The sequence below is a fragment of the Falco rusticolus genome, chromosome Z, assembly GCF_015220075.1.
Source record: "Falco rusticolus isolate bFalRus1 chromosome Z, bFalRus1.pri, whole genome shotgun sequence".
Taxonomy (NCBI): domain Eukaryota; kingdom Metazoa; phylum Chordata; class Aves; order Falconiformes; family Falconidae; genus Falco; species Falco rusticolus.
The window spans coordinates 69,970,022-69,984,117 of record NC_051210.1 but is presented as its reverse complement, the minus strand read 5'-3'; the positions used below and the strand labels follow the sequence as shown (position 1 = coordinate 69,984,117).

The 14,096-nt window shown below is 38.8% G+C and overlaps 1 protein-coding gene across 1 annotated transcript in view; it reads right to left on the bottom strand.

Annotated features, from left to right (window-relative positions):
- Window positions 1-13,721, bottom strand: part of FYB1 (FYN binding protein 1) — a 50,012-nt gene extending 36,291 nt beyond the window's left edge. The window contains exons 1-2 of the mRNA XM_037374007.1: window positions 13,549-13,721; window positions 6,853-7,999 (exon numbers count right to left, since the gene is read on the bottom strand). Of these exons, the coding sequence (XP_037229904.1) occupies window positions 6,853-7,972 (1,120 nt within the window). The 5' untranslated portion in view covers window positions 7,973-7,999; window positions 13,549-13,721. The remainder of the gene's footprint in view (window positions 1-6,852; window positions 8,000-13,548) is intronic.
- Between the last annotated feature and the right edge of the window lie 375 nt (window positions 13,722-14,096).

The window sequence follows — 14,096 nt, the reverse complement described above, 5'->3', positions numbered from 1 at the left end:
TGGGCTCAGAAGAATTCAAACTGTGTATCAGTGGGTTTGCAGTTTGGATTTGCTAGTGATTGGTTAGGCTTACTCAACAAAATTAGCAGTGCATTTGCATGGTTTATCTTCAGAGTCCTAAATTTTGCATCCTAGATTCTGAAGTATCCACTCAGCAATGATTATAGCTAAATCAATGGGACTTAGTGGAGTCAAGTGCAAAGATGACTCTAGAATTCATATGTAGACTATAACAAGTGTATACATGAGAAAAACATATTTCTGTGCTTCCATACTATGATATAAACAATCCATACCTTACTGCTAATTTTAATAGAATCATATCTTCTGGAAGGGAACAAGTGTGCCACATAAGGCCCAACAAACAAAAATGGAGATACTTAGAGGAAGATCTATGAATGTGCCGATGACAGAATCTATGAAAATTCACAACTGAGAACTGTCCTCTGGTAGTTTGTTGGTGGATACATTTAATTTATTTTAGAATAAAAACATACATTACGTTACTTGGAAGATATTGCAGACTGTTTTAGCTAAGGAAATAATCAAGGGCAATGAATTTAAATACTAATTTGCAATGTTTTCATGTGTACTTTTGCTTCCTAATGCACAACAGCAAGTTGTACCCAGAACAATCTTCTGCAGGGAAATACTGAATGTTGATTTCCCTCAAGATTATTTTATCTGTTAACTTGGATTAGATTTATCTTTTTCCTTAGTCAGATAGATAACTTGTCTCATTCATATTTCTATCAGAATGTTTAAATTGCAGTGATTCATCTTCTTCAGTGCTGTAAACCATAGTAGCAGTTTAGTTTTTAGTCTTGTCCACATATTTTAGCATAACTATATGGCAAATCCTTGACAAATTAAACACAATGCTCTGAAAACTTCAGTGTGGCAGGGTTTTCTCCATAGCATTAATATTCATTGCTGGGGAGGCTCTTAAAAAATCTGAAAAAATTTCTTTCTGACTGAAGCAGACTAAAAGCATGTGTCCACTCTTTGCCTATTGAAAAATCTAGTCTTGCATGCATATTCTATAGTTATGGTGTGTCTAATTATAACTGGAGAATGAAGATGTGAGCAAAAAGACTGAGTGAAATCTAATTCAGCTGGTCTTTTGGAACTTACAGGTTGAACTACTGAAAGATGACCAAAGAAATAATAATGAAATTAGAAATCTTGAAGCTGACTTTATACCAGTCCCATGAACAAGACATCTTTGGGGTCAGACCCACACAGGGGATTTCATTGCACTTGTACCAAACTATGTATGTTGTGTGACATTTCACATGCTGTGGTCTGACTTTCATGATAAATACACCATTTGACTGTATTTCAGCTGAGCATTATTCTTCAGTTCTAGAAACTTAAAAAAATGATTCTCCTGTTTCTCAGAAGAGTAAAATATTTCAGTATAATGCTGCTGAAAGACAAATCATTTGGGTTCTCTCACTTTCAGAGGAGGAGAGCAAGGAATGTCTGGAGAGGAAAGCTAAGAAGTTTTGCAGTCATTTCCACTAAAAACTACCTACAGCTTCTCATCCAGACTTTGTAGTTGCTTTCAAGCAGATCCAACAAAGTTAAGCAGATCCAGCGAAGTTAAGTTTTTGACAGATATGTGTGATTGTAATTTCAACCTTGCTTCCATAGTTTTCTGGTGAATGTATGAGGGACCAATAATAATAGACATCAGTATCAAGAAATCTCATAAAAGACTAGGTAGAAAGCCTTGAAGTCTTCAAATTCCCACAAATAATCTCACCTCAGTGCATTTTTGGTATTACTTAAAATGCAATGTAGCAAAGTCCAGGCACATAATTGCACATAATTATCATGCTATTCTGAAATCACCATTTTGGCACTTTCTTGACCCGTACAGAGTTTTATGGTACGCTATAGTTCACCTGTGCAAATTGAGGCATCACATCATCACACACAGCTACCCTCATCCCAGCCTGAACAATGTTGTTTGGATATCATCACCTAATTTTAGATTAATCTGTCTTAGAAACTGAGTGTTTAGCTCAATTTACAATTCTTTTTATCCCCTTATGCCTTAATACTGAGCTGTTGCATAACTTAATCCAATTTAGCACCGAGGTATAAAAAGAAAACCTACACTGAGCTTTTAAGTCCAGAATCTGCACTAAACAGCTGTGATTAAGACAAGTCCCCTGTTTATAACTTTGGAAACCACTGTTTCATCTCGCCAGCAAGTAAGAGCACAACTGACTGGCTCTACGGGGCATTGCAAAGACAGTTAAGACATTTGCTGTCCTTTGGGAGTGTCCTTTGCCAACAGATTGTTGTGATAATTTTGACAATGCACCTCTAATTCTAATTCCTCCATTCCCTCAGGTTGTCTTACCCAAAATAGCCATGTCACTGTGTGGCTATGCAATTCATCACAGAACAGAACCTCAGCAAGGACTGCAGACACAACCATAACCCAAATTACAGATTGTAAGAATTTTCTCACTTGCCTTCTTTTCTCCTAGATTCAGTACCACTTTCCTTTCGTTTTTCCCAGTACAGCTCAAAATAGTCTCCCTAGCTGAAGCCCCAGCGCTGATTGTTCATGAGGCATTCAGAGGTGTTTAGAGCGCTAGGGACCCTGAGCCTTCAGCTGGCTTGTGGGTGGCCGGCTGCACATGCACGATTCCTCCGAGGTCAGCCCAGGTGCAGTTATCCTCTGAAAGCAACAGCATGGTTGTGGCCTCACATGGGAAAACCGTCAACAAAATGACTTTGCTTCCCTTCTTTTCTCTCACAAAACCCTGTTTGAACTTCAGGTGTTTATTACGAAACAGTACCATTAGTATTATTTTCTGAATCTAGAAAGCACATGTATCTCCTTGATTCTGAGCTGACACAAGTATGATCTACTCTCTGGGAAAATTGCTGTAATGGGACATAACACAGGACTCTACCGGAGTGCCATGTATTCACAGGTCCAGACAGGAATTTCTTAAAGCCTGCCCTCAGCGGAGAATGTTAATGTATCAATAGTCAAATCTCCTCAGCAAGACAATTGTATCTGCAGAAGTTTTATCAAGAAAAGTTTTTCAGGACTAGATGAAAATTTCTAAACCAAAGCAAGGCCAACACAAAACCAGCATCCCTTAGTATCCATGCTGGCATGGATGACAGTTTAAACCTTTCTCCCACACATGACTAAGGGTGCTGCACTAAGGCAAGTCCTTCAGCCTCTAATGTTTAAAGTTATTTCATGCACAGTGACTACCTGATTACAAAAAAACAGTAAAGTAGCTTTCATAAGAAAGGATAACCACCAAACAAAAAGGGATGGATTGATACTTCTGGGAAAGCAGAGTTCAAACTGCTGGTTTAAATCAGGCAATACAAGGTTTTCTGCAGCCTAGGCACATGCCCCTAACACGAGTGTAACAATCGCCACGTGTGGAGCTTTTCTCAAAGATAACACAAGGCCCAACTTTTTCCCTAGTGCAGATCAAAACCCCTGAAAGACTAGATCTCAGAAAGCTTTGTCGAGTGGGAAAACCATTTCCATTTGCTTGTTCTTCTTTTACTCAGCACCCGAATCACAGTGGCAAATTAAGCAACTATGGCAAGCTGCTGTTTATCAGGACAAACTAATGAGCAGGAAGAATTTCTGCTGTGGGGGTGGCATCTTCCTGACATGACTTCGATTCTTGAAATGACAGTTAAAAAAGAAAAAAGAAAAAAAAAAAAGTTCAGTTTAACTACCCTTCCAAAGCAGGTAGGTTTTGTTATTCAAATATAACGTTCCAAGAAACCCAACAGCACTGAATAACTTGAGCTGAAAATGAGTTTGTTCAGGATTCACTCTAGAACATGTGGTCTCTCCACCAGAATGGTTCTAAGGAGAGTTCTAGTCACAAAGAAATCAGGCCTGTTAATTAAAGCCAAACAGAACATCAAGGTCTACATGCCAGCTCTAGAGAGGAAGGCTGAAATTCAGGGCCACTATAAACACCTTCATATTGATGTGGTTTCTAAATCTTTCTTGCCCTGACCCAAAGACTGTGAAGGAGAGAAGACCATATCTGATCCTTCCGTTCTACTGAGCTGGGTGTGTATTTTGCAACAAGTTTGGAGAACAGCCTATGCCACCACACTGTGCAGCTCCATCCTTAGCTCATGCTCCCAGTGCAACTCATCTAGGCCAGTGGCTACCCTAGTGCTGGTTAGTGACAACTGGAGATCCTCCTTCTAGCAAAAGTTCTGGTATTATCCTTACAGCTGTGTTCACAGTATTAATTTTAAACATGTAGGAGAAATATATCTGAACTTCAGGTTAGGAACACAAAAAGAGGGTAAGAAAATGCTCTGTGTCTGTAACTGCACAGAAATGAGAAAAAATATTAAATAATGGAATAAACAACAAACAAACAAATAAAGTAATTCCTCCATTAATTACTTAAAAATACACTAAAAAATGTATTTAAAAAAAATAAATTGCAGTTTTGGGTGTTTCCAGCTTTTGCTACGATTTCTTGAAGTTTTAGCTAGCAAAGCTCTTACTGTTTTTATTTAATCAGAGCATTTGCTGAAAATGCTGCCTTTCCATTCTGAGACTGCTCTGGGCACTCAAGTAAAGCTCACCATGCTGAACAGTGTTCTGTGGAGAAGGGTCAACTGCTCAGACTGTCGCATATTGGCATACCTCTTTTAAAGAGGTACACAAATTTACACCATTTAAGGATCTGGCCCTGATCATGGATTTTTGAGAAAATTACCATAACCGTAGTGTGACACAGGAAAACCAGAATGTAGCAGCTGACAGGAAAGTACATTTTATATTACTGATACACTTCTATTTTGAGTGGAATTAATAATAACAGAACATATAGTTGCATGCACACTGTGTTTTTAGTATGGCTTTTTGTCTTTAAAGAAAGTAATCTCTCAGTTTTTTCATCCAATCATAACCCCTTTGAATGTCTTCGGTCTCAGGAAGACCAGTCTTATGTGTATTCAAAGCTGCTGAAACACAAGTTGTACTGTATTCTAATTATGGAAGGCACAAGGGCAAATTCTGTATCAATTAAATTACATGAATGTACCTGGTGTATTACTGTACATGCACAGTGTGGAGCTATTCAGGGCATCTGTTGTCAGCTACATTAGGCATCTAAATGGCATTGGGCATCTCCCTTTCCCTCTGACTACACTGCAAATTTAAGCCTTCAGTTTGATCTGCTTAATCTAAGAGAGATAGTTAAGGCTGACTAACGTAGGTGAAATGCACCTCATTATCAGAAATCACTTAGCTGTGTGTATCACCTGACAATTACTTGCAGGACACAAACAGTTAATTTTACTTGAGCTAACAAAATACATGTGAGGACTGAATATATTCTTTGGTTCCTGAGCTCAGTGCAGACAGCAGTGCATTAAGGAAAGAAAAAAAAAAAAAAAAAGAAAAGAAAAAGAAAATCCCATAAAAATTTAATACAATAAGAAATTTCAATTTCTGTCCTCCTTTCTCTCAGGCACCAAGATCAAGAACAGGTTTCCTCTGGACCCATACAACTTAAAAATTTGATTTTAAAATGTGATCAGAATTTCTTATGCAATCATAGTTCCTAGCCCCTGGTGCTGTAAGAAAAAAGAGAAAGCCTCCTTCAGCTCTTATAAAACTTGTAATACAAATATGTCAATTGGCATCACCCATTCCAACTGCAGTGGCTGATTTTAAGTTTTTAGAGTTGTCTGAGTGCCTAAAACCTTTGGAGAAAAAACCTTAAGCCTAAAGTTTGAAATACAGGTGATTTAAGGGACAATTAAGGAGATGCAGAACCTCTGCAAAACTGATCTTTTCTTTAAGGAGGTGACAGTGTATACGTGAATCAGACTTCAGGAAACTACATTTTTACATGAGATCTTCAAGGGCATATTTTGAGTGCCTTAGAAACAGCTTATATTGTTGTTGCAACTTTTCTTATGTAGTGAAACGAAATTGCTGAAGCAGAACTCTGCGGGAGTGGAGCCACAGGAATTTCTGCTCTTCACAGGGATTTGTGTCTTCCCAGGTATTTCAAATGTATTTACAGAAGGTCTCATCACACACATGACCATCTCAGATTTTACAAATACCTAGTGATAGGCTTTCATGTTCATGCCTGGATTATGACCATCAGAAAGTTCAGAGGCTTGGTTCTTTACAAAAATAGTGAGGCAGAACCTCAGATGCTACTGATTGCCACACTACTGAAGTCCTGCAAACTCAACAGAAAATGCCAAGTCCTGGATATGCTTTTTGAGTCTGGATTCAGATCTGGGTGTAAAATTGATGGAGTTCCATGCGGGAATAATTGATTCTGTAATTTTGCAACTTTCTAAACTTTAAAATACAGCAACTTATAGGGTCACACTGTGATTAGTCATTGTGAAAGGCAAAAAAGAAAGAAAAAAGTGTGTTTACTACAGGCTGTAGCGTATCATTTTGGTGGCCCTCAAGCTGCACCCAGGAAGTTGCTGTTGAGAACAGGGGACACAACATCAGCATCTCATTTATAGGAAGTCAGGACTTAACTGTCTGTTGAGAAAAATACTTAAACTCCCTGACACAAATTATAGCTACATCTCAGTAGTTTTGAAAAACAAATAAAGCCAGTACAGAAAGCATTCATCCTACACTTTGTCACTGGGGTAGGGAGAATATAATTTTGATTTCTGTCCTGTACGGAAAAGACACAAACATAAGTTAAAGCTTTAAGGGCTTCTCTAATGCATGTCTTGTTACTTCTGAACAGAAGAGGGGGTTCCACCTGGAATGAACTAGATACTAAATGCATAAAAAGGCCATTACCCAAGAAAGCAAGAACCGAGAGGACTCACTGTCTTTTGGTATCCTCTTGCGGAACTTTTCCAGGTCCACGCTGGGGGGTCTGCTGGGCTTCTGTGGGGGTTGGCCCAGGCTGAACAGTGGGGGCAAGGATTTTTGCATAGGGGGTCCTGAGCTCCTGTTCCCATCCTTTTTCTCTTGAGATCCACCTGATGACCTTCCTGCAGCAAGCTCTGTGTTCATTTTACGGAACTTAGAAGAAGAACCTGATTCTTCCTGGATGGTTTTGTTGAGAAGGATGTTCTTGGCAGCATTCATTTCCTTTTCTTCAGTCTTTTTCTCCACATTTTCATGATTGCCTTGAGATAAGCTGGACCAGTGGCCAGTAGGTTTCAGAGCCATATTAAAAAAATTACTGCCTGCAGCTTCTGCAGCACGGTTACTATTTTCATCCATTTCCTTTGCTGCTTTAAATGAGTGTATATTTGGTCTAGGGCTTGATAGTCCTTTTTGCAGAAACACATTTTTATTAGAAGTGTCTTCGTTGGGGGTAACCTCATGGTTGAGAGAAGGTTTCTGTGCAAGTCGTGGTTTAGAGAAAGAAGGCTTGGGCTCATTTGCTTGTGTTGCAGACATGAACTTTTCCTTAACTGCAGTTACTTTTGAAAATGCTGGTTTTGCCTCACTTTCCTGTGGTACAAAATTTGAATTTGTTTTTTTCCCCAGAGGATTTTTTTCTTTCTCATGAGGACCAGAGTTAAGGAACTTGTTCCCTGCAATTTTAGGATACAGAGGCTTTGGTTCTTCTTTTGCCAGGTCACTGGTTTTGGTGGGGGGTTTAGTGCATCCAGCTTTTCCATCATTTTCTCTGTTAGTTGGCTGAAGCTGAACCCCAAACCTTTGTGCCACTGGTTTCAAACATGGGGACTTTAGATCCTTCTCTGTTTTATCGTCATTTGAAGGCTTGGCTGCCAGAGGAGGCTTAGGATGAGCAGGTTTGTGGAGGGTACTGGGTCCTGAAAGAGGAGATATAGTTCCTTCACTTGCAAATTTCTCAAGTGCTGCTTTCTTTGTCTGTAATCCTGTATGGATAAATTGTCCTGGGACTTTGAAAGGTCGACTGTTACCAGATGTATCCTCTGTGGGGTTGCTACCTTTGTTAAATTTCGCCATGAGTGATTTCACATCTGCCTTGACATCCTATGAGCATAAAGAAGAGAAAAAGAAAGAGCAGCAATGAGAAAGTCCCCGTTGCAATGTTCACACATACTGTACTTTAAAGAGTTTCCTGGTCTGAGGCTTGTAGTACTGCTGATTGGCTGTGGAGATATTGTAGCACATCTTCCTGTAGGGTTAGAGAAGCTGAGCATTTTGTTATATTCTTGCTTTGGTTATACAATCTTTAAAAAATTTTCAGTGGGAGTACTGTCTTTAGAGAGCGGTCATGCAACTCCTTTTGGGCATATTATAATTTCTGTTTATTTCTGGAATTGGGAACTGAGCACTTAATAAATATAAGAAAATACACACTACTTTAAAATTAATGCATTGCTAAAAATGTGAATGTCATACAGTGAGAACCATAGATTGTACTAGAACCTGGATCCAAGCTAACGTTATTGCTGCCAACTCTCTGGAGCACTACAAGTTCCTTTGTGAAGACAGAATTTTGGTTTGAGGTGTGTGTCAGGTTTTCTTTCCCTTCTCAGCAATTTTCTTCCCTGCTGCTACCCCCTTGCCCACATTTTGTCCTTGTGTCTCTTCTCCATTTTGTATCTCAAAAAACTGCGTTTGTGGAAGGAAAATTAAAATATGTGGAATAAAATAGGAAGAAATGACAAAAAATACACCCAGATACAGTCAAAGATACTTCTTGGGGGGAAAAAAAAAGTTGAACAATTCCAAGTGGATAAAACGCAGCTTCATTCAAGAATGTTTTAATTGGTCAGCCCTATTCAATACCTTTCAGAACCAGTCTTTAATTTGAAGGGCAAAACCTCAATACATTGGAATGCAGTACAATTAAAACTCAGTGCGGTGAAGAATGGGGGCAAAGGGGAGTGAGCTAGTCCCGCTGTGTTGGGCTGGGGCCACCTTTGGGTCCAGGAGCCCTCTGCAGGGGGGAGTCCTTTCCCAGCCGGCAGTAGCAGCAGGGGTGCAGCTATGGCAGATGCATTGGCATATCTGATTCACAACTTCAGTGAGATCTGTTTTGTTTGTGAAAACTAAAATGTAAGACTAATGGTATAAATCAGGGATGTTGTAACTATGAAGGGCTCTGGATGATTCGTTTGGAAACAAAGGAGTATCACTACAATGCACAATAAATAGGGATATGAAAAAAAAATAATTGGAAAGTTGAAGAATTAATTGTATCTTCACCCAGTACAGTTCAGCAGACGCTCAGTAATTGTTTCTACTTCATTAACAAAAGCTTCTAGATTGGGGTTTTGCTCCTTTTGCCTTCTGTTTGATTGTATGCCATTACGTGAATTACCTGTTATGTTGGAACAGTTTTAACAGTGACCTCTGCAACTTCAAGTTAGCTTTCCCAGTCTTTCAGGGTCACCAAGAAAGTCCTTCCAAACTGTTTGTATTATACTACAAAGTTACTTAGAATAAATACAGGCAAAACAAGATAGATCGTATACGAAACTTATCCGCAGAACACCATATTTTGCACATACAGGGAAGGGAGGAAGTACACATTTACTATAGAGATTATCAGGTTCAAACCATCTACTGCTAGTTGACGCATATGCACTCACACACACACACAAAATTACGCTGCAGAGATACATATATGTATCACTAGCGATTCAAGATTTTTCCCACAATACCTCACAAAGCACTGATTTTACCCACTTACATAGAAAGTTAAGCTAATTGCAATGCCAGAGAGAATAACAAGCCCTTTTGTCTCTGATGCCTTTTGACTTTGTACGAATGAATGATTTTTTTTTTTTTAACTTCTGTAATAAAATCTAAAACATCAGAGATACTAGAACTTTACCTCAGTGTCTAAAGTCTTCAGAACTTATCAATTACAATCTGATCAGCTGCTTGGCTAACTCAGCAGCTCGTGTCTTCTGAAAGTTATAGTAATGAATCGATTCTTCTGCTACCTCTTACATTTGAAATGTAAGAAAATGTGCAGTGTCAAGCTACAGAAATGTGAACATTCTGGACAAGAGACTTTCAGCATGTAGGTCTTTTGGAAGCTGGAAATGGTGGCCTTGAAGAAACTGTTCTTGTAATAATAAATGGTTTCTGAGAAGTTTTCTACATCTTCGTAATAGCAATATCAATTACATTCATACATGCTTTCATACGGACTGAACCATTCACTACTGCCACATTAGGACTGTGAATGGATTACTTTTAACAAATTTCTTCCCAGTACTGTGAACAAATCCTGCCCTAGTCATGCAGATTTACAGACTTTTCAAAGTGAAAAGGTGCTAGGCACGTGGAAGGGTTTGTGACTAGCATTGTAGCCTCTCTCATTTACTTACAGTGAGTAGTATGTGGTAAATGTAACACTAGGAATCAGAAGAGAGTAAGAAACCCTATGAAATCTTTCTGCTTCTTTATAGCGTACGTCACCAGTTCCTGTTTTTATAACCTACGTTATACTAGAAGCCATATTGTGGATTCTAATGCACAGCCTGACTGGCCAGGTAGACAGATGGGGAACTGGGAAAAAGAATCATTGTGGCCATTACCTATTTTGTTAGCACACAGATTAGCATTAGGCTGAAAATCATTGAACAGGAACTTGAAAAGATTCTGAAGTGAGGTTAAGTTTAGTCTACCCTTCCCTTCTAAAATGCAGAGTGTCTGTGGGACAGAGGAGTCTCATGCAAGAAGTACTTGGGGTATTTTATGAACTTTCTCTTTGTGATCTATTGGGAAACTCAATACAAAACATTTTTTGCTTTTCAGCTTCTGATCTAAACTGGAAGCAGCACATAAGGCACTCAGTAACATTTAATTTGATAGGAGATGGTTGCATTATTCAAATGTGTTTGCTCAAATCTAGAACAATACCCAGGTTTTAGTTCCCATGCCATAGATTCATCAAGGAGACTTGCATACAAAGTGCTTTCCCAGCTTCCCACTGCCTTCAACAGAGACTCACATACATACCAAGATACACTTGTACACAATTCTTCTGCAACTAGATCTTCATTACCTCAGTGCAAACAAGTGAAATTCTCCATTATTTATAATATAACTGCACATTTCTGTATAGAAGTACAGTGTAATGAGAACACAAGAAAAACAAAGGTTCCAACTGTATTCTTGCTGAATTTACTGTGACCATTCCTGTCTCAACTGGCAGCCTAATCAAAAAATGTTTGTTTTGTTTTGGCATAAATATGTTGTCATTATTTACTTTCCAGTCTCTGTGAAGCCATTTCACTTCAGTTTCCCCTGTGGTTGCTCTTTCTTCAAACAGCAATGCTGGATCAGTGAAAGGGATAGGAGATGAGTGTGCATATGATCTTGAATTAAGCAAACAAAGTATATGTAACTGTTGACTGTACAAGGAGTTGTACAATTCTTTAAAATACATGCAGATCTGAGTTGTAAGGGAAAAAAACCAACCCATCTTTTCACTTCTCACTTGTAATGTTTTCTTTTCTATTCCTATATGATAGGGTCTAAACAGGCCTTTTAGAAACATATGATCTTTTATCAGGATCAGATCTTGATAAGTTTGCGAGAAAGTAATGAAATAAAGATTGTAAAGCTATCCCTTTAAGAGGAAAAGTGTGTATGCTCATGAATACTTGTGACAGTGAAATAACCAGAGAAGCTGATTACCACTAAGGGAACTGAGCTCTGACCCATGGACAGGGTATAAGGAATAAGGAACTGGACAGAAAAGGCTAGGAATACGGAGTATGAAAGTTACGGAAGAATGTAGATCTGAAAATTATTTGGCAACTTTATGCAGGCCTGATTCATGTTCTTCTGAAACTGGTGGATTTGAGGGAGTTTAGCTGCTTGTTTAGATGCTAGTGCCATTCTGAATTTGTCATAAATTATTGCATGGCTCTTTCCTTTTCCAGACAGAGACTTCAGAATTATTGTTATACAACTTTGATGTTTCCAGAACAGATAGATCATTTCCACATTGCTTTTCTTCCCATTGTGTCTAGTTATAATGACTCAAAAAGACTCCCTGTAATAGTGAGTGCAGCATTTGGAAAGTGGAGTTAAGATGTCGCAATACTCTGTACCTATGAGTGTAAGAAAGGGAAGTACGAAAAGAAGGCAGAAAGACAGCATCCGTCCAAACTTGTTAATATAATGGTTGGTATACAAGAGAAACAAGCTCTAATAAGATGCTAAATAATGAAGAGCCAGGCTATTCTGCTGTCTGAGGGTTTTTTTGAAAGGCAGTCTGTGGGATGGAAAGGATAATTACAAATCTAAAGGATTCCCTGTTGAGAGGCTGACAGCCTCTACATTGTCCTGAGAACATCGTTTCACATATCCCTCTAACACCAGCAAGACAAAACCAGCACACTTACAAGGACACGTTGTCAAAATTAGACAAGATGGTGTTCCAGCTTGATCACACTGTATTCTTTACCTTTTCCTTTGTGCATTCCTCTGCACTTTTGTTGTCCCTCTCCTGTCATTTTTTCTCATCTTTTACCTAATCATAAGACTAACTACATCATATTGCAGGGACATGAGAAGATAATACAGTTCATCCACTCCAGGTCAGTTTGAGATAAGAACTAGTGAAGGTGTAGGTCTTGTCCGGAAGAGCCAGATGACATTCCAGCTTGGTCCCAAAGTATTGCTGTCACAGCCTATGCATGAAGCCAAAGTATCTATCCATACATGGCCATCTCTTCATCCTATGTCCTGATAAGTTTCACACAGTTTCAGTCTTATTTTCTGGTTTCTTTTTGGTACCTGTCTATGTAAAAATAAAAAAAAACCCCACCCTACCAACAATTGGCAACTCAGTCTTCAACAGCAGAAGCCTGGCAGCTTCAACTTTCCACCAAGAACTTCTATCCAATAAAAACAGACTTATATAACTTTCTGAAATAGAATTACGATTTTTTTTTAACATGGCTTTATATAAGCACAGAGTTTCATGATACTTAATAATTTGGGTTTTTAAAATTGTTTTTCCCATATGCTAATCAACAGCTTTCAGGATAACGTAAATTTTCTAGTGAGCCTGCCCAGGAAATGCAGCAGGCAGATCCCTCTTTAGTCAGAACGATGTTTATATATAGTGTATACAGTGACTGCCTTCTGAACATCTTTGATTTGACTCTGGCTATTCCAGTGAAATTAATGTAACATCTCCAAATCTCAAGGAAGAAAAATGAGTTCCTGCCACTGAAAAGTTCCTGCCTCTGTTTCTAAAATTTCAAGATACCCCACCCACAACTCAACCAGCCACAAACAATGCAAAAGGAATTACTAGAAAATAATTGCCTGTAAATGATACTATATCTGTTGCTATTCAAAATACAAAGATCACTTAGATTAGGAATGTTCTCAGTAAAATTTCAGGGAACGAAATGTGAAACTTAGAGAGAGAAAACTCCATTTTGTCAGCTTGGCATCTTTTCAACTCCACAACTAACCGTAAGTAAAATCTAAAGTTAAAATTTCCAGTTATATGAGGTTATATGTAATACCTTGTACTGATTCTACTTCTCTGGAACTTTGCACATTTATTTCTAAGACAAACATGTACAACAGCTTACCTGGATTCCGCAAAGCTCCCCGATATTTTGATACAGGCAGAAAAACTGGCTCCCTCAATGTGACAATCCACGCGTGTATCACCTTAACAGCCTGGTCTAAGAGCCTAAACAGCCTGGTTTGCTAAGAGGAGTTCTGCTTCTCAGGGAGGGTTTGCGTAAGAATGTCGCTTGTGGGTTTCTTTATCATGATCAGTAGAGAAAACTGCTCTCCTCAGGATATTAAGCAAGAAGTGGTAGGGGAAAAGGGAACTAAAATGTGTTCAGACTGTTTGACTGCTGCCATCAGCAGTATTAGCCATGTGATATCTAAAAGTATTGCTTTTACCCCATATTGCAGAGTCCTGTGAAGCTATATTGGTGCATACAAACTTGAGTCTACAGAATAATAGATAATGAAACATGTGTGGTAATTATAAGCATAAATACAAGAGTGAACTGACCTCTTGGGTCATCTGGTCTAGTCCCCTGCTACCATTGGGAATCACTGCATGCATTCTCACTCACCAGTTGCCAGCTAACACGTTTGCTTGGTCCTGCCTTTGCCAGTA